The 18,424-nt window shown below is 39.0% G+C and overlaps 1 protein-coding gene across 7 annotated transcripts in view; it reads left to right on the top strand.

Moving 5' to 3' along the window:
• Nucleotides 1-18,424, top strand: part of PDLIM5 (PDZ and LIM domain 5) — a 126,299-nt gene that overhangs the window by 54,333 nt on the left and 53,542 nt on the right. For 5 of the 7 annotated variants that reach the window (XM_027706540.1, XM_027706539.1, XM_027706541.1 and 2 more), the window contains exons 4-5: nt 16,277-16,319; nt 17,606-18,030. In XM_027706540.1, the coding sequence (XP_027562341.1) occupies nt 16,277-16,319; nt 17,606-18,030 (468 nt within the window). The remainder of the gene's footprint in view (nt 1-16,276; nt 16,320-17,605; nt 18,031-18,424) is intronic. The other 2 variants (XM_027706543.1, XM_027706544.1) reach the window with 2 other exon arrangements.

Raw genomic sequence — 18,424 nt, 5'->3', positions numbered from 1 at the left:
GTCTATTGACCTTTCTAGCTCCTAAGCTTCTAGCAAAAAATGGAATGTAGTATACATTCTTAGAATGTATTATAGAGTTTAGGAAGCCAAAGTTTTAATGAGCACAGTGACTTCAGGGGTAACTAATGCTTCTTGATTGCTAACAGATTATTTTTCCTTTAGGTACAAAGCCACTTCACATGAGCAGACAATAAGTTTCAGTGACACATGGAGTCACTAAAATACACATACTGGGCTAAGTATAATATATAACAGTCTTTGCAAGCACAAAAATGTGTAATATTTTCCATTCAAGGCCTCTCAATTACTGAAATTTGTAAGTGTGCCTGCTGTCAATACTGATCTTGGAGACCCTTGACCAAAATAGTTGCCAGTTATCTCCTTTCCAAGTCTTGGAAGGAAGGTGATGACTCGACAAGTCAGTAATTTTCCACAAAATCTTGTTAACCCATAAGTGACTGCTCCATTAATGTGATAATTAAGTGAATGCTCAGACTAATATTTTTGTTTTGCATCTCTTGGAACTGCCTACAAAGGAGCAATGTTGAATAAGTTAATTACAAAAAGAGTATGGTTGTGGGATATAAATTTCAGAACTGATATCTTGAATCAATGAATAAAATCTATGGATCACTTTATTCTAATTTTAATCAAAAGGAAATGATCCTTACTTACAGTAACCAATAAAGTATTTTTGTGATACACCATGTAGTTGTTGCAAACAGTAAAAGAACAAATTCTGCTTACAAATCCTGTTGTGCAGAATGCATAGAGGTGAGTGGAGGGAGTATGCCAGTGCTGACATTAATGATATATCAATTCAATGTTATTGTTGATAATTTTAAGGCCGGTGAGGGGCGTGAAGGGAAGGTTGGAGAAATCATTAAGTGGTTTAATGGTTTAATCTGGTAGACATATCTTGGTAGGGAGGATGGATTCCAAACTTATGTGTTTATTTTTATAGTAGAAATAACAAATATATTTTGAAATAAAAATATGGTTATGAAATTGTGAATTTCTCTTAATGTGGAGGGAAAAAACAGTTCTTTGTTTAATGAGAAGGACTTCATCTGCTATAAAAGATAATGGAGCCTGAGGCATTAAGCAGCCTTCCTGGAGAAATGTAATACTTTGCAGGGCTGGACCTGAACCATTTCTGCCATAAACCAGCAATTAGCAGATAGAGAACATCTTTGATCAAGATCTGAAGAAAGGACACTGTGAAACTATTCCTTTTGTTTTCCTTTTCTTTCCTTGCAAAAGAGAGATGAAGAAGGTTGTAACTTCTATGTGGCTTTGTCTGAGGATATAATCTTATGTCAAATTTTTATTTTAAAGCTACTCCTTTCATTTTGATCATTATTTTGATCATTATACTTCACTGAGGTTTTTTTTTTTTCTCCCTTCAATACATTAGCACTAGAAAATGACTCTTTGTTAAGATGAGATATTGTGAATAGCTGCACACTATGGGTGAGGCCAAAAGAAAGTATGAGGGTGAGCTGGAGTTATTACAAACATTAGATATTTACTCTTGACTACCCTGTTCATTGTATAATTTGCCCAAATGATTTCATTCTTGAAAAATGCAAAGAATTCATCTGATCCTTCTCATGATTCACCATGTTCCTGCTGTTTGGTTTTGTAATTTTTTAACTCCATGGAAAACTCTTCTTGTGAGAAGTCACCAATTTGTTACCTCTTGACATTTTCAGCATTCTTTTTTTTTTCCTGCCTGCCTATCAATCTGAGTGGTGTTTGTTTGTTTGGGACTTTTTTGTTTGTTTGCTTTTAAGTTGCTCTTCCTAAAGAGGATCTGTCAGACATAGCTGCTACACGTGTGAGTAAAAAAAAGGAAATGGAAATACAGTGTGTGGAATTAGTGGTCTAATACTATTCCCTGCTTTAGGTCACTGTAGATTGCTTATGGTCAGGCAGGGAGGCAAAAGGAAAAACTGGCAGAAATGGGCAGAAACTGGCAAAATTGTGCGGGACCCAGAAGATGATCAGATTTCTGTGATGGTAGATATGAAAATCTTTCAGTGTGGGATTAGGGGGCTCTTGTAGTCACAATCATTTCAAACTCTCTCTATTTCTGGGGCTGGTCAAGCCTGTACGAAAGGCTTGGGTAGGCAAGGACCAACCCTGGTGAGAGCTCTCCAAAAGTCAGGCTCTGTGCATGTGACTGCTGGAGTGAAGATGACTGTGGGATATCACATGTGAGGATAGAGGATAGCCAGCACTACATTGGTTTCCAAACCATGGTACCCAACCCAAGCTTCGTGTAACTACCCAGAATATTTTTCAGTACTGTAAAGAAGTGTTTTCTCATTTTTGCAAATGACTGCAGAAATCTTAAGACTTTCACAAATCAGTGATATATTTTTCTGCTTATTCGTGGATGTTTCCTCTTGGAGATAGCAGTTGGGCCAAGAAAAATTATATTGGCCACTGGTCTGCTTAACATAAATGTGTTATTAAGAAAAGATGTCTGGACAGTTGAACTTTTCATCTTTGTCCAAACAGATCAATCAAGAAGTGCAATTTTCACACCTAAAAGCTGTTGTAGGAAGCAGCTGAGACCCATGACTTCTTTTATTCCCCATGAAAAAACCCCTTCAAGGAGTAGACTATGGAGTTGCACTCCTCCTCATGGCTTACCAAGACAGTATCTTTTAGTAAAACAGCATCCATATAACAATAATTTTCATTATTAAATTAGGCTCTGACTGTTTGTAACTAATATTTTCTGCAGTTAGTGAACCAATGCTTTCAGAGTTCTTGTATTTCAGGTAAATAACTGAAATGTTTCCCCCAAATCTGTTCTCAAATAGCAGACTTTTTTTTTTGCTAACAGCTTTGGAAGTGTGTGTAGGTTCTCCTGTATGACTGGTGGCAATTTGCCATTCATAGTCCGAAGTGAAACGTTTCTAGACACTTCTGGTTTAACCTGTGCAACCCATACAATACCTTTTTGAAAGGTCGGGGGCTCGTTAGCTAGCATGTAAATTGTGATGCTATTGACCTTGCATATTTATTTTAAGCTGTGTCTGTATATATTGAGTGAAAGATTTAAAGGAACAATGTGAAGTTGGCCACAGCTTATCTTCACTTCTTAAAATAACGCAGATACCTCAGAGTGCCATGATCTTTAGTGATATTTTAATTATATTGGCACACTTTGAAATAGCCAGCTGGGGCATCACAGGCAGACATCAGTTTTGAAGCTTTGCAGATACCATCTCAATGCCAAGCTTTTGAGTAGCAAAATAATGCATTTATATATAGATTAAACACACAGTAATCAGAAGTGCTTCACAGTGTATGCCAGTAATTGTGAACAGCTGCATCAGAACAATGCAGCTGTTGAAACTCCTTCACACCCCAAATACATGTATTTGGTCCAAATTACTCCTGGGTATATCTGTATGCTTTTTTGAGGATACAAAGACTCATTTGGGTTGCAATCATTTGAGAAAATCAGTCCTTGATTATATTTTATCAAGGGAGCACCTGATATAAGGAGGCTTATAGACATGTACAAAAATAATCTAACGCCATTCTCACACAGCAAGCAAACATCACTGTAACAAAGTTGTACAGTGCTTGTGTGTACAGTGCTGCCTCCCAACAGGCTTTAGCTATATCTGTGAAATATACAGTGCTGCTACAGAAATACCTTATCACAGTATTGTGGATCATAGAATGTCTTGGCTTGGAAGGGATCTGAAAGATCCAGTTCACACTACCCCCCTTTCCTGGGCAGGAACCACTTAGACCAGGTTACTCTGAGCCCCATCCAACCTGGTCTTGAAGACTTCCAGGAATGGGGCATTCACAGCTTCTCTGGGCAACCTGTTCCTGTGCCTCACCACTCTCACAGTAAAGATTTTTCCTCAGATCCAGTCTAAAACTACTCTTTTCCAGTTTAAAGCTGTTATCCCTTGTCCTATCACAACGTACCCTCGTAAACAGTTCCTCTCCATCTTTCTTGTAGGCTCCATTCAAATACCGAATGGCCGCAATAAGGTCACTCAAGGGCCTTCTCATCTCCAGGCTGAACAACCCAACCCTCTCAGCCTTTCCTCATAGGAGAGGTGCTGCAGCTTGTTGATCATCTTCGTGGCCCTCCTCTGGACTCGCTGCTACAGGTCCACATCTTTCATATGCTGAGGACCTCAGAGCTGGATGCAGTGTTCTGGGTCGAGTCTCACCAGAGCAAAGTAGAGGGGCAGAATCATCTCCCTCAACCTGCTCCCCACACTTGCTTTTGATACAGCCCAAGATACGATTGGCCTTCTGGGCTGCAAGTGCACATTGCTGGCTCACGCCCAGCCTAACATGGTAACAAACCAGTTACAAAATGGTGACAAGAATCCTGGGGGTGCTCTAGCCTCTGCTAGCGTGCCAGTGCACAGTACAAAAATAATTGCTAGCAACAGCTAATGTTATTCTGTGCCTGTTGCTGGGGCATGTTTTGTGCCAGTCAGTATTTGAGGACTGGAACATGAAGTTGAAGAAATTCTTTCATTGTGATGGAAACCAGTCTTGTCATCATTGTTGTCATCATGCTGCCTGTGTCTTGTTTTTCCCTTGGGGTTTTTATTAGAGGAAGTTTTTGGCAGCCTCTGATTCAACTGCAGAAAGTTATGTCATAAAAAGGAGACCAAGAGCAAAGCTGTCAAGATCTCAAAGTAGGAAATACAGGGGAAGCTTGTGCTTGGCGTGAGGAGCTTTGCTTTGAAAGTTTGATGTGCATTGTGTACACTGTAATTTCCTAAACAGCAACACAGATCTGATTTTGACTGTGCTACTAATTTACAAAGACCCTGATTAAAGACTTCCTGAGACTGGCATAACTGTACTCTTTGTAGTGCTTTGGGACGCTGATCTTTTTTTTTTTTTTCCTCTACGCTAGTTGCATATAGATAAGTGTTTTTAGAAAGGTATCAGAAAGTCAAGAAAACAATGACTCCCTGCAAATGTTAGGCAAAACTTTATTTCTGCTGCTTTGAGTGTCCAATGCTAGTGTTAAGTCAAATGTCCATTGAATTCAATAGTTTTGTGAGATTGCCAGAAAGACTGTGAGCTTGAAGAATAGCCGTTTGACTCAGGTCCAAAAGATTTCTGATCAAAAAGTTTTTAAAGCCCTGTTGGTTTACTTGCCAGAACCTGAAGTAGCCTTGGGATTTGGCAGTCGCTCGGCAGTCATGCGTCAGCAGCGGTGCTTCCTGCGCTCCTGGCCAAGTCTGGATAAATGGAAAAGCTTGCATTTTGGAAAGTTTAAACATTTCTGAAAATGTTACTCTCCTTGCCTGTGAATTTGAATAATATGTGAATATATTTGAGAGTGAAACCTTTGTCCCCTTTTTCAGGAAAATGTGGGAGGTTGTATTTGGTATTATCTGGATTGTGGGATGTGCTTAATGGCACTTAAAATCTTCTTTTGAAAATTGACAGCATTGGGATAACAGAAGCAAGATTAAGAATGGGAAAGAAATAATTTTCATCATTCTCTCTACTATGGGTTCTATATGGCTCAAGATCTGATAAAGTACCTAAAGATGCCTAAGTCAATTTTATCTTAGTCCACTGTGTAATCTGTGTTCATTTTTCATTATTTGGGTGCCATGAATGATGTTGCTTGTCTCTATTTACACTTTTGTTTTTCAAATGCAGACTATGTCCCACACCTGTTGCTTTCCTTTGAAAAACACATCTCTCCAACATGCATGGTTTATGATGCTAACTTGCAGGCATTCTTAAATTATAAAAGGATATGTGGTGATCTGTCAAGGGACAGTTGTCTCTAAATGGATTAAAAGAAGCTTACGTGGTTTAAATATGGACTATGCCCTTCATATACTGAAAATAGTTCTAGTTAGCTTGAACTGGATAAATAGTGTGAATATTTAGTACCTATGCAGGTAACCGGTTAGTTTCTCAATTTCAGATAGTTAATTTTGCACCTCTGTGCATGTGGGATGTAAAGAATAGAAAAAGAAAAACAAACCTAAGGCAAATAAATACATGAACTGACAAGTGTTGTTAGATAAACTGTTTCTAAGCATTGGCCCACAGGAAAAAATGAGACACTGGTTAAATAAAACCTGTCCTCTACCATGCAAGTTCTCAGCTGTTGAGAATCAAAATTGTAGCGTCCTGACTCATTAACTCTTACTACCTTCCTCTAGTAAAGAGTGAAATGAGAATAAATTCATGACGGGCTGTTTGGAAAATAAGTGTCTTCCTGAAAGATAGCAGTAGCATCATGAAAGTGTAACAGCAGAAGAAAGATGGGATGTTTGGTAATGCTGGGAAAAGCAGAGAGGTTTTCAGGTACACAGGATTTTCTAGAGGTCTGAAAAAATGCTAAATACAAATTGAGATCCATCACTGCAAGTTTAACTAGATATGTATCTGTTACACCAGCTTATAAAAAGGTAAGCGGTATCTGCAGACTTGAGCTTATAATTAATAGCTGAATTTCACTGCTGCACCATTTTGAGGGCTTGCTGCAATCCATTTTTTTGAAAAATTACTGCCTTTGAAAAATTCCAGAGTATTGTCAGTAGAAAGTCATGTCTGTGGCACAAAACCACAAACCCCCATGAGGTAATAAAAACACATATTGTGCCTGTCAAACATTGCTCCCTTACTTCAGCTATAGGACAAAACAAAAGTAATGTTTGCAGAATTGTGACAAATCCCAACAGGTTTTGTGACCATGAGATGTTTTGCATCTGTTTTGCATCAGTGATTAGTGGCCTACAAAAGCAGTTAATTGCTTTATATGCTGTGTGCTGTGAATGTTATCCTCTAAATATTTTGAGCTGAGAGGGATGAAAGGTTCTTTTTCCAAAACTAGACTGTGGAAAGGAAAAACTCGTTAACTGGATCAGTTGGAGGCAGATGGGATTATTAATTTTTCTCTTCTTTCAGAGTTGTTGCAAACAACAGAAGAATTATAGAACTGTGGTTTATGCACCTTTACTTAACCAGTGTTAGTATCCAGTGTAATTGGTTCCTTGGCCAGCTTATTGACTACAGAAATTAACTATTTGACATCACTGCTGCTTTCCAATCTTTCTTGCTTAGCTTTTGCAGTAAACAAAACAATTTATAGGTACAGCTCATACTCTGGCAGTTGATCTTTGACTTCCCTTTCCCTTAAAGGTGTGGTGAGACCTGTTGGCCAGGCTAACTTGAGGCCTTGATGCAACAGTTGAAAGAAGTCATGTAAGGAAACCTCCAAACTGAAGTTGTTAGATATCTAAAGCTATAGTAGACAGCCATGTTGAGACATAAATAGCTTTCCTTAGCATGTTAGACCTGCAATACATGCTGCTAAGCCAGTGACCTTAAATATATAACCATATAAACAATACATGGAAATGATAAGGTGCAACAAAAGCAAGGATCTGTAGTGGCAAAATTAACAGCTTCTGGCAAGTATATGGTCATTAAATTGATCCTATAATAATTCTGGCATGTGATTTATAGTGCTTCAGCTCTGCTGTTCAGAGCCACTACCACCTGTGGTGGTGTCCTCTTTGGGGACAACCTGTGGGAGCCCCTTCAAACACACCTGCAAAGAAGACTTGTTCAGCTATGTGCTGGCTGCAGTGCCCGTGGTAGTTTTTGTGGCAGTTTGCCAGTCAGGTCCTGTGCTCATGCACCTCAAGGATGGATATTCAACCCTTGCTGCTGGGATGACATAGGAGGAAGGAAAGAGGTATGTGAGGGGCTGAATAGTAAAGACAGTTGGCTGGTTTAGTGGTGGGTCCCACTGAGAAATCAGACAAATGCTTAATGATATTCCTGACCTTAATTGGAAATAATTAAACCCATAGCATATACTATTAAAACCAACACGAGTTCGTCCTTTTAAATGGATTTAGCATCATGTTTCTTTATTGGTGTCCCTGGCTTTTCTTGACCAGCCCCAGGCTCAGCAATTTTCCCGACAGCCATGCAATTGCAGTGGGTTCTCTGCACGTCCACATGGTATGGCTGGGATGACGTACAGCAGATGGAAATTCAGAAGTTGTAGGATTAGGTTGCTCATATTGTTCCCCTGTCATTGTAAGTCAATAAGAAGTAGAAGGTGTTAGGAGGCAGCTGGGATTTGGCCAAAGATGCCTGGACAGTGCTTCTGGAGTCTGGGTGGGTGACACTCCTTCCCATGCTGGTGATCCTAGTGAAGGATGGGGCTCTTCTCTGCTGCTGCTGCCTGACACTTCAGAAACAGTTTTTGTCTTGTTTGGTTAACTACACTTTCACTAATCTCCTCAGAATTTTTGGAAGCAATGAATGGGTGAGCTGCTTCGTAGATGAGAGGTGTGCTTAGCTCCCATAAGGAGTAAAATACAAGAGTCTCGTGGCTCTCTTAAGTTGCCAGATTCTTCATTTGAAAAAAAAAAAACAAATGCTCATTCCCACGGACATGCTTAAGGAGAAAAAAAATATAAAAGTACCAAATAAGGACATGTTGGGGATGGGAAGCTGTTTGTGGTGAATTTCCAGCTAAAATAGATATGACTGCACTTTTCAAGTTTCTTTGGGCTATGTTTTAAACAAAGGAGGTAATTTAAACATTACTCACCATATTGTGGAAAGCACTGGAAAAATAATTCAGTGCTTAGTTTTGAATCTTTTAAATTATAACCTAGATTTGATGACAGATTGAAGTCAACATGAAGCTGGGCCCTTTTTCTTTTTTTTTCCTAAGAATTTTGGAGGAGGAACCAGGTCTGCAAGTCATTTAGACCTACACTTTTCGTTGAGATGGCTATTTTTAAAGGTAACTTGCTGGGTTAGAATTACTATCTAATAAGCACTCATAAAGAAAATCAAATATGTAAATTATACTTCATTAAAAGCCCGGATATAGTTTTTTTAATCTTGTTATTTGCACTTAGCTGTTATGTGGATACTCTTACTTAGCAAGACAGCTTGAGAAGCTTAAAGAAAAGAAAAAAATGAGTTTATAGCAAGACATAGCTGATAGAAATTATCTCTGTCACTGAAGGCAAGGTATAAGGAAGTCTTATATACAAGCCAGAAGTTTTCCTGTTGCTTGTGAGAAGCCAACCAGTGACAAGATGGGATTCCTGCTTACCAAACTCGATTATCTAGAAACGCTAAGCTACCACTTGTATATAGGCTGTTTATAACTTTTCTAGGACAACTGACAGCAATGTGCCTTACAGGATTGTAAGGCATCATCCATACTTGGTACTGGGGATGCTTTACCTGCTTGGGCTCTAATCAGGGGAGCTGTGGGCACGTATGTACAGACATGCCTTCCCAGTCTAGTGCTAACCATATGCATGGGATCTCCAGGTTTCTAAACCTTCTTCCTTCATGGAAGCAAGAAACTTGTTTTTAAAAGCCTCTGACAGCCAGAAGGTAAGTGAGATAAATTCCTTGGTATTTTTCCTTAGCTTTTTGTTTGGTTTTTGGTTTTGCTGTAGTAGAATAAAATATTATCTGCCTGCACTTAAATTCTCTTTACAAATGCGTTTGGTAGGGTTGCCACAGACCACAGGAATGAGACTATGAGCAGTGGTTGTCTCTGGGAGGTCTTAAAAACAACTAATCTTTTGTGGGTAGGAATACCAAAGCAGAGGGCAGATTTTTTCTTTCCTAAAATATCAGCACTGTTTATTTTAACACATAATTACGATATCACAAACCTTATTTAAACTAAAGAGGGGGGACCTAAATTTGATTTGGTCAACTATCAAACAGACAGTAAAGCAAGAACATAATTTTTCTTTCTTTCACCTGACCTAGTGCTTCATTGTAATCTGGTGTGCCAGGGGAGCGCACAGTGTGAGGATGTGAAAGTGTTATATAGTGTATATCAAATGTAACGTGCACATTCTATTAATTTCCCCCTCTAAACTTATTGAAAGTGTAGAAACTTTTTGAGAGTGACACACGAGCTAATATTCTCACGGTGAATTTAATGAAATATTATCTCAATGTACTGTTCTGATGAGACATAAATACCGGTATTCTCAGCATACTCCATTAAATATACCTCCTCAAAGTACATCAAGCCCAAAAGTTATTAGGTGTTTAAAGTGGTTCATTGGACAGAAGAGATCCTTTTCTGAAATTTCACATACAAATAGAGCACCCACAGAAACCCTTCAGTATTTTATTAATGATGAGACTACTGCGTCTCACACTGTTTGCGTTTTAATCATAGAATGTCCTGAGTTGAAAGACACCTACAAGGATCATCGAAGTCCAACTCCTGGCCATGCATAGGATCATGCTAAGAATCACACTGTGTGCCTGAGAGTATTGTCCGAGCACTCCTTGAACTCTGTCAGGCTTGGTTCTGTGACCACTTCCCTGAGGAGCCTGTTCCAGCACTCAATCACCCTCTGGGTGAAGAACCTTTTCCTAATAATCCAACCTAAACCTCCCCTAACACACTTTCATGGTATTCCCTTGGGTCCTGGCACTGGTCACCACAGAGAAGAGATCAGTGCCTACCCCTCTGTTTCCCCTCATGAGGAAGTTGTAACTGCAATGAGACCTCCCCTCAGTCTCCTTTTCTTCAGGCTGAATAAACCACGTGACCTCCGGTGCTCCTCATACGGCTTACCCTAAAGGCCCTTCACTGTCTTTGTATCCCTCCTTTAGATGCTACCTTATAGTTTTATATCTTTCTTATATTGTGGTGCCCAAAACTGCACACAGTATTCCCAGTGCAGAGCAGAGCAGGACAATCCCCTTCCTTGACCGGCTGGCAATAGTTTGCCTGAGGTCCCCAGGACATGGTTGGCCCTCCTGCCAGGGCATTGCTGACTCATATTCCACTTGCCGTTGACCAGGACCCCCAAGTCCCCCCAGTTTAATGTCATCAGCAAACTTACCTAGTATACGTTCGAGTCCTGCATCCAGGTCATTTTTGAAGATGTTGAAGAGCACTGAGTCTAAAATGGAGCCCTACAGAACCCCACTAGTGACCATTTGCCAGCCTGATTTGATATGCTCGTATTGAATAATCATGAAAATTTGAATTATCATGGGTTAACAGACTGTTTTGTAGGGTAAGAGGAGAAAGAATGCATTTTTAATGTAAGAATTAGTTTGCAGAGGGAGATGTTAGCATCAAGACTCCTGGAGAAGCATCATATCTGAAGTACCATTTTGCATCCCATCTTTTCTCTCCTGTATCACTGGTTTGAAATTGCCATTTGCTCCCCTAAGCAGGCAGTCAGCACTGATGTTTGCGTTGTTTGATTGTAATTAACATTATTTGACATAATTTGATATGTTCAACAAAAAGTAAACTAAAATAATAAACTAGAAAAAAGAGAATGACTGATGAAATAAAATGTTGGCAGCCATCTGTTGAGATGTTAGTAAGTATGATGACAGACTAGAGATTTGAAAACATTGTTGCATCTCTTTAGGCAGAAAAAAAAAGTCATCTCTTTTTTTGCAATGGCTGCAACAGATTCCAATTTTCATTGAGTCATACTTAATGATAATTTTGCTACTTCCGCTTTTCCATGTGTTGGGATGTGGACAGGTTTGCAATCTCAAGGCCACAGATGCGTGTCCTGGCAAGATTGCTGAAGTACTGATTTACTGACTGGTGTTGCCCAGGGCAGTGTGTCTTTCTACAAAACTGTGAGAAATGCAGTTGTATGTTATATTAGTGTGTGTAAGGAAACCATTTTGGATGCTGTATAAATTGCAACAGGAAGCAAGCTTAACAATGTTCTTGTTTTTCTATTGTTGTGAGTCAGAGCAAGGTTGGTAAGAAATTAATTGTGTCTGTGGTAAAGAAGGGGCTTGTGTTTAAGGAAAAAAATACATATATTTTGATTATTCTTTTTTCTGTGCTTTAAATTATGTCTACATTTATTATTATTCAGATAACCCCTAGTGAAAGTCATGACTTGTTATATATGTTAAATGTCTTCTGCTTGTCATCTTTATTCCATGAGTTGGCTAATTTATGAAAAGCAAATTTATTTAGCTTCCTGCCCTGTCTACTGACTGTTCTCCAGAAATAAAATGAAGCTAACCAACAGAACTGCAGACTACAATGGCAAAACTACTAAAAGGTCAGGTTTTTGGAAGGAAGATGTGATCAGTGGCTTTTCAGGGGTGTAGTATCTGCTGCCAAAACCTGTATTCTGATGATTGATCAGCGAGGAAAAAGGAGTTAGTTTTGAAATGAGAGGGACGGGACGGGGGATAGGAAGGGAATCCTTCCTTTCTTCCATCCTTCTATTATAAAGGTTCAGTTCAGAACAACAAATAAAGTTTTGTGGAAAATTTTTCAGCTTTGGCTTCATTTGGTGGACTTGGCAGTGTTAGGTTTATGGTTGGGCTCAATCTTTAAGATCTTTTCCAACCTAGATGATTCTATGAAGGTGTTACAGCTTCTTCTATCTCACACCAGAGTTTAGGCAATTCTTCAAGTTATAGAGATGTGATAACCGCACAGTATCTCTGTTAATACCAGTATTGTGTGCTCCCCTTTTTTATACAGGAGTTTATATAAGCACAGTTACCTTCTGATGAATTTCCCATTGATTTTTGCATCAGTCTTTTAAGTTATGAATACATTATAGTCCCTTGACTTAGGAGCAGAAGGACAGGGGATGATGGGGCTTTCAATGTGGTTCAGAAAAGAGACAACTCTGAAATGTCTTTTGGATTTTAGGTTCAATGAAGATGTAGGGATTTACTGGCTGAGAGTTTGGGCCTCTGTTGTGTGGTTATACACACAGGACAGCGGAGATTTGTCCAAAAAAGTCCTGCCTTGCATTGAGCTTGCTTCCATAATGCTAATTATGAAGATAACAGAGTTTTCATTGATGATCAGTCTCTGGAGATGGTGTACTCCCTGCAGAAGCTTGAAGAACTGTAGCTTTAGCTTTAGTAATTACAGAAGGGTTCTGTCAAATTGCTTGTGTCTTTTTTTTTTTAATGGGAGAAATACTTTGAAAGTGAATGAATAATAGGAGAATTTAAAGAATGAATAGTTATTGCTGGGCATATGGCTTACAGTGAAGAGAGGACTAATTCATTTTCCTAATAAGGCTGTGCTGGAAGTTGGAATGTTTTGAATTGCATTAAATGTCATGAAAATATTCATCAGAGAGGAACAGCTTGTGGTATGTTTAGACAGCAAATTTTATCATGTTTGGTTGAAATGACCTGTTTACACAAGCTAAATATAGCTTTGCCCCCTCCGCCCCCTCCACAGAAAGAATAAATGACTTTGATGTAGAAGCCTGTGCAAAAAATTTGTGCATTTTTATTTTCAATATTAGTACGTCAGTAAGTGATGGCTGCTGCTTCTGGTTTTATTGTTTATAATAATTCCTATGAAGTTTGATACTGTAACCATTTGCCAAGGTCTTTTGTGTGAGTTGTTTATAATAAGCCTTTATACTGAGCTTTTATGTCTTTGCTTTGTTTGTATATTAGTGAAAGTATTGCATAAACTAGCATGCTGAACTGCTAGTTTTAAATCATTCAGAAAATATCATGCTTCAAGCCATCCTGCTTTTTTTAGTAAGTAGTAACAGGGCAAGTGTGTCATCTCATTGGGAAAACCTTTATCATCAGTTATTCATATGTTCAATGGGACCAAATCAGCATGAAATCCTAGTATGTTTAATTGCTAGGTGGCAAATGAAGTGCTAACAGCTACAAAATGTAAAAGATTCTGCAGTTTAATTATTTTTTGGCTATGCAATTTGGTGGTATCTATGAAAATCTTAAAGGAAATAGCCCCAAAGAAGGAATTTTCTTAAATGTGTGTGTTGGATGTGTTTTGCTTTTCAGCTTGAAGTGTGCATTTCCTTTTGTACTGTCTTGTCTAACCACTGTGCATTTTTCACATTATGATCTTAGTGGCTCAGTTTGCTGGGTGAGCATTTTCTTTTTACAATACAGGATAAATCACAGATTTTAGTCTGATTATGGTCTGAAGTCAGCAAGGCCAAGTTAAACTGCTTGAAGTATGTCTGGGGCACACAAATTTATGTCCTTGTTTCAAGTATGTTTGCAAGGGAAATAAAGTAACGTTATGTTGTCTGCCTCCACTGTTTAAAAGGAACATTTTTAACATTTTGATTATCTAGTCTTTTTTTCACCCTTTCCTTCTTTTTCTTTTTGTATGACATTTTTGAAGATGAATTTTGAAAAGTAGTTTTCAGGTCATCCGGTAATAACAGTTTAAAATAATTTTTGCTCACTGCTGTACCGATGAATGCAGAGCAACCTCATCCATTGCAAACTCAAATTTGATTATTTTGTAAAAACAAAAAAAAGTTAAGTATGTTCCTTTTATGAGACTGAAACTGAAGGCCCAGCATTAGCAAAGAGAAGCTTTTTTCTCAAGCGTGAAATATGGTAGTTGGCTTGAATAATAAATGTCTTCCTACATCTTCCTGTTGGATCAGCTTAATTAATACATAAAACATTTCAAGTCACTTTATTGAAAAAAAAAAAGTTTATGTAAGATATGAAGCCAGATGCACATCTCCTTTTAACTCTGGTCTTAAAAAAGAAAGAAAAGTTTCCGCATGTATTGGTATTTTTTTCCTCCTTGTTGCTTTTGTTGCTGCAAATTGACAACTGTGCAATTAGGAGTGATTAATGATGCACCCCAGTGCTGTGGAGGGCTGGAGGTCAGGCTTTTCATAGGCTGCACGCTCTGTGGGAAAAGGGAGAATGGCCCTGTTCCCCAGAGCGGACAAAACCCTCTCTCTGTTGAGAATTGCTGTTGATGTGGACATAATGTGTGTCAGCAGCGATGCACAAGTGGTGAAGCCAAAGTGCAGAAGATGATCTTCTCCCTCTATGCATTTTTTTCCTTTTTTTTTTCCCCCTGCCAACATAGTATCTGGATTATATGTATTTTGCTTTTTGTAAGTTAGCTACTGAGCCTGCAGCAGCATTCCTGTTGCTGGAATCTGATGAGCGCTGAGGGCCAAATGACTCTCAGGAAAGGAGTAAATATTGTGAACAAAATAGTAAAAAGAAGGGGAAAAAAGTAAAGAGGACAAAATGGAAAATTAAAAAAAGGAGTGGTTAAAGGTAACAAGTGTGCCTAGTACTAGCTCTCAATGTTCTCCTGGTAAAACTTGAAAAGCTGGTTTATACAATAGAAATGTTTTTAAAATTGTAGCCTCTGTTAGCTGATGTCCAATTAAATGAACCTTTTTACCTCCTGAGCAAATTATCTTTTGGAAATCAGAATCCAGCTACAGTTTTTCAGTTGTTCAAAAGCCATGTTGGAAATCAGGGTTGTGTGATTTCAGGCAGGATACGATTGGTGGTTCTTGGATCGTTAAGGGTGACTGCTTCTTTGAGCAGCCACCAAATATGGCCAGAAATGTTTTGAAATGTGTCAAGAACCCATTTTTATCAGAACAGCATGAAAACACTCAAGTGTATCAGCAGCAATGTTTGCAAGCAAAACATTAATGTGTCATATTTTTTGCTGTATTTTTAACATTTTTAGTGTGTGCATGTGTATTTTTGCATACAAGTATACACAAATCTGAAAAAAGCCCAATCGAGTAAGATGTCTTTTACCTGTGACACATTGCCATTTCACTTCAGGTGTAACAAAATCTATCAACTCTTTATCTACTTAATCGTTTCCATTGTGATACTTCCTTTCCTTCCCGCCACCCCATAGTGGTTTCAATGTGCCCATTGTTTGGAAAAAATTTTTTTTGCCATCTACTGTAGAGTTCAAGTGACATTAACCTTACTTTTGAAAACCAAAGAGTGTGCAAAAGGTTTCTGTATTATTTAACTTGCTAAGTTCCTCAGAAGGGTTTCTGGTTTTGTTCTAAAAGGAAGCTTTCTGTTTTAACCCTGTATATAGGTTATGTACTATTTAAAATGCAATTTATCTGACCTGAGCTTTTGAGTTATTTGACAGAGTTTGTTGTGAAAGGATAGAAAATAGCAAGCAAATTGGAGCTGAAGTCTCCTAACTGGCAATAGAGGATTATGAATTTATAAATCAAATAGTACTTGATGATAGATGCCAGAGTTCTTAATGTTGTATCTGGACAAATTAATTCAGTTTTGTTTTGCGTTTTCCTTGTGTGAACAGCAGTGTTCTAGGTTTAACTTGAATTGTTCCTTTAGAGGAAACAAAATTAAATATTTGGTATATCTATGGATGGACGTGGTGAGGTGGAACAGGGAAATGCTTAAACATTAAAGAATTTGGGTTTTACAATAATGTTTGTTTTTCCTCTTCCAGAGTGGCTTCTGTACAAAAACCCGACCTTATTAATGTACCAAAGGTATGTTCATCCTCATATCGAAGAAATGTAGCATGTAGCACTAACTGATATCCATCTATCCAACCCTGTTATTGATAAGCACTGTCATTCAAACTTTCCTTTCAGTATAACATGCTTGTTTTCCATGTGTTACATTAAGAGTATTGCAGCATTTGGATCTTTGAGTGGTTACCTTTTTTTCTGCTCCTAAAGAAAATGGAAAGACCTGGCAAATGATTATCCAAAAAAACCCAAAAAAGGGTGAATAAATGTTATCTTCCAACTCTCAGAAAATTTGTTTTAGAAAGATATTTCTGATGTTTTCCCTCTGTACCTAAGAGAGAAACAGAATTAGGCTCTATTTTGGTGGTGATCTCTTTTCTTTGTTTTTTGGGGATTTGTATGTTTTAATGAACACTAAGATCTTTCTTTGTAATTGAAAGAAGCTTATCCAAATACTACAGTTTCAGAGAACAAGTCCTCTCACTTTCCTTAAAGCCCTGGAGAATTATTTGTTCTTGAGTTCTTCTAATGTTTTGTTCTATGCAACAGTTTCAAACCTCCCTTTTTGATAAGAAAGCTGTTTGCAAACTTAAAAATACTTATAAATGGCCTGTACTTTAAAATCCTCTCCACTGACCATAAATAATGTGTAGTATATTACTGTCCTGCTGACTATGACTTGAAAGGCCACAGTTTGGGAACCACAATGTTAAAACATAGATCCCAGCGCAAAAAACCACAGAAACCAAACCCACATTTTTTAATATATTTATCTGACAAAGGTATATGGAGACATTGGGGAACACCAATGTGCCCTAGTTCTGTTCTTAAGAATCTTACCAACAGATCAGTATCTATAGTGTGTGTATACACATGCACATTCCATTCGTGTATGGGGAACGTGCATATCTCAAATTGGGTTTGAGAGATGGAATATGGATTTTTATAAAAAACACTAGTTTTTTCCACGAGTTACCCGCTGGGTTTTGCAATAGAGAGGTTTTTCAGTTTCTCTTGAATTTGATTTGTGGGGTGTCTGGTTTGGATATGATGAGAGGGGTCAGCATTGCAGATCTTCATATTGATTGTGTATGTTTGGATCGTTTCCTTTCCTGAAACGCATGGCTTGGATTGTTTTTCCATACATTTTATGGCTGCAGTCTCGATAAAGCTTGCTTCTCTGCTTCCCTTTTTCACGCTAGGTGGGTTATCTCCTCTGAGAACAGTGAAAATCCCTGCTGAGGAATGTGCATGCGTTTGGCGTGGTTTTGTGTGTTTCTTTTTTTGTTTTTCGTCTCACATAGGGAGAACCTACTGAAGTAGTTAAGCCTGTGCCCATTGCCTCTGCTGTTGCACCCAAAGTCACTGCCACAGCCAGCGTGGCTTACAATAAGACACCAAGGCCGTTTGGAGCTGTAACCTCCTCCAAAGTCACCTCCATCCCATCACCGTCCTCCGCATTCACCCCGGCCCAGGCGTCGGCTCCGTCGCTGACGGCTGCCGCCCCAGCCCCGTTTGCCGCGCCCGGACTGCATGTTCACACCAAGCCTAACCCTGAGCAGCGGTCGCCTGTGCCGAGCGCTGCTAAACCTGCAGTTAATGTCCCACGGCAGCCCGCCGCGCAAAATGCCGCCCCGAGCGCCTCTGCCGGCGACGGCGCCCAGGATGTAGCCGAGGGGCCACGACGAGGATTCAGAGAAAACCAGGGGGAGAGTAAACAGCAAAATGGGTAGGTGGGATTTTTTTTTTTGCTGTGAGGGTCTCTCCTCACAGGAAAAAAGCTGGGCTTGTTTAAGGGCTAAGTAAAACACAACTTGGAGAAGTCATTTAACCGCCAGAAGCAAATCCCTCAGAAGGAACTTGCATTTTAAAAGAGATGCTTCGGAGGGCCAAGCCAGACTTTTGGTGATGATTTTTCTCATGAGTGATATATCAGTTTACAGAGTGTCACGGCTAAATTGAACAAGGACCACAATGTGTTCTGGACCTTACAACAAGCCTGGTATTAATTTCACTGTCCATGTCTCACGGTGTATTTTGACGCCCAGTACAGTGACTGAAAGCAGCAGGCACTTAAAAATGCAGAGCAGTCTGTCAAGAAGTGTCAGTGGGTACTGGGATGG

This window comes from Neopelma chrysocephalum, unplaced genomic scaffold, assembly GCF_003984885.1.
Source record: "Neopelma chrysocephalum unplaced genomic scaffold, ASM398488v2 Primary Assembly neopelma1_382, whole genome shotgun sequence".
Lineage (NCBI taxonomy): Eukaryota > Metazoa > Chordata > Aves > Passeriformes > Pipridae > Neopelma > Neopelma chrysocephalum.
This window is presented reverse-complemented; position numbering and strand designations above follow the sequence as displayed.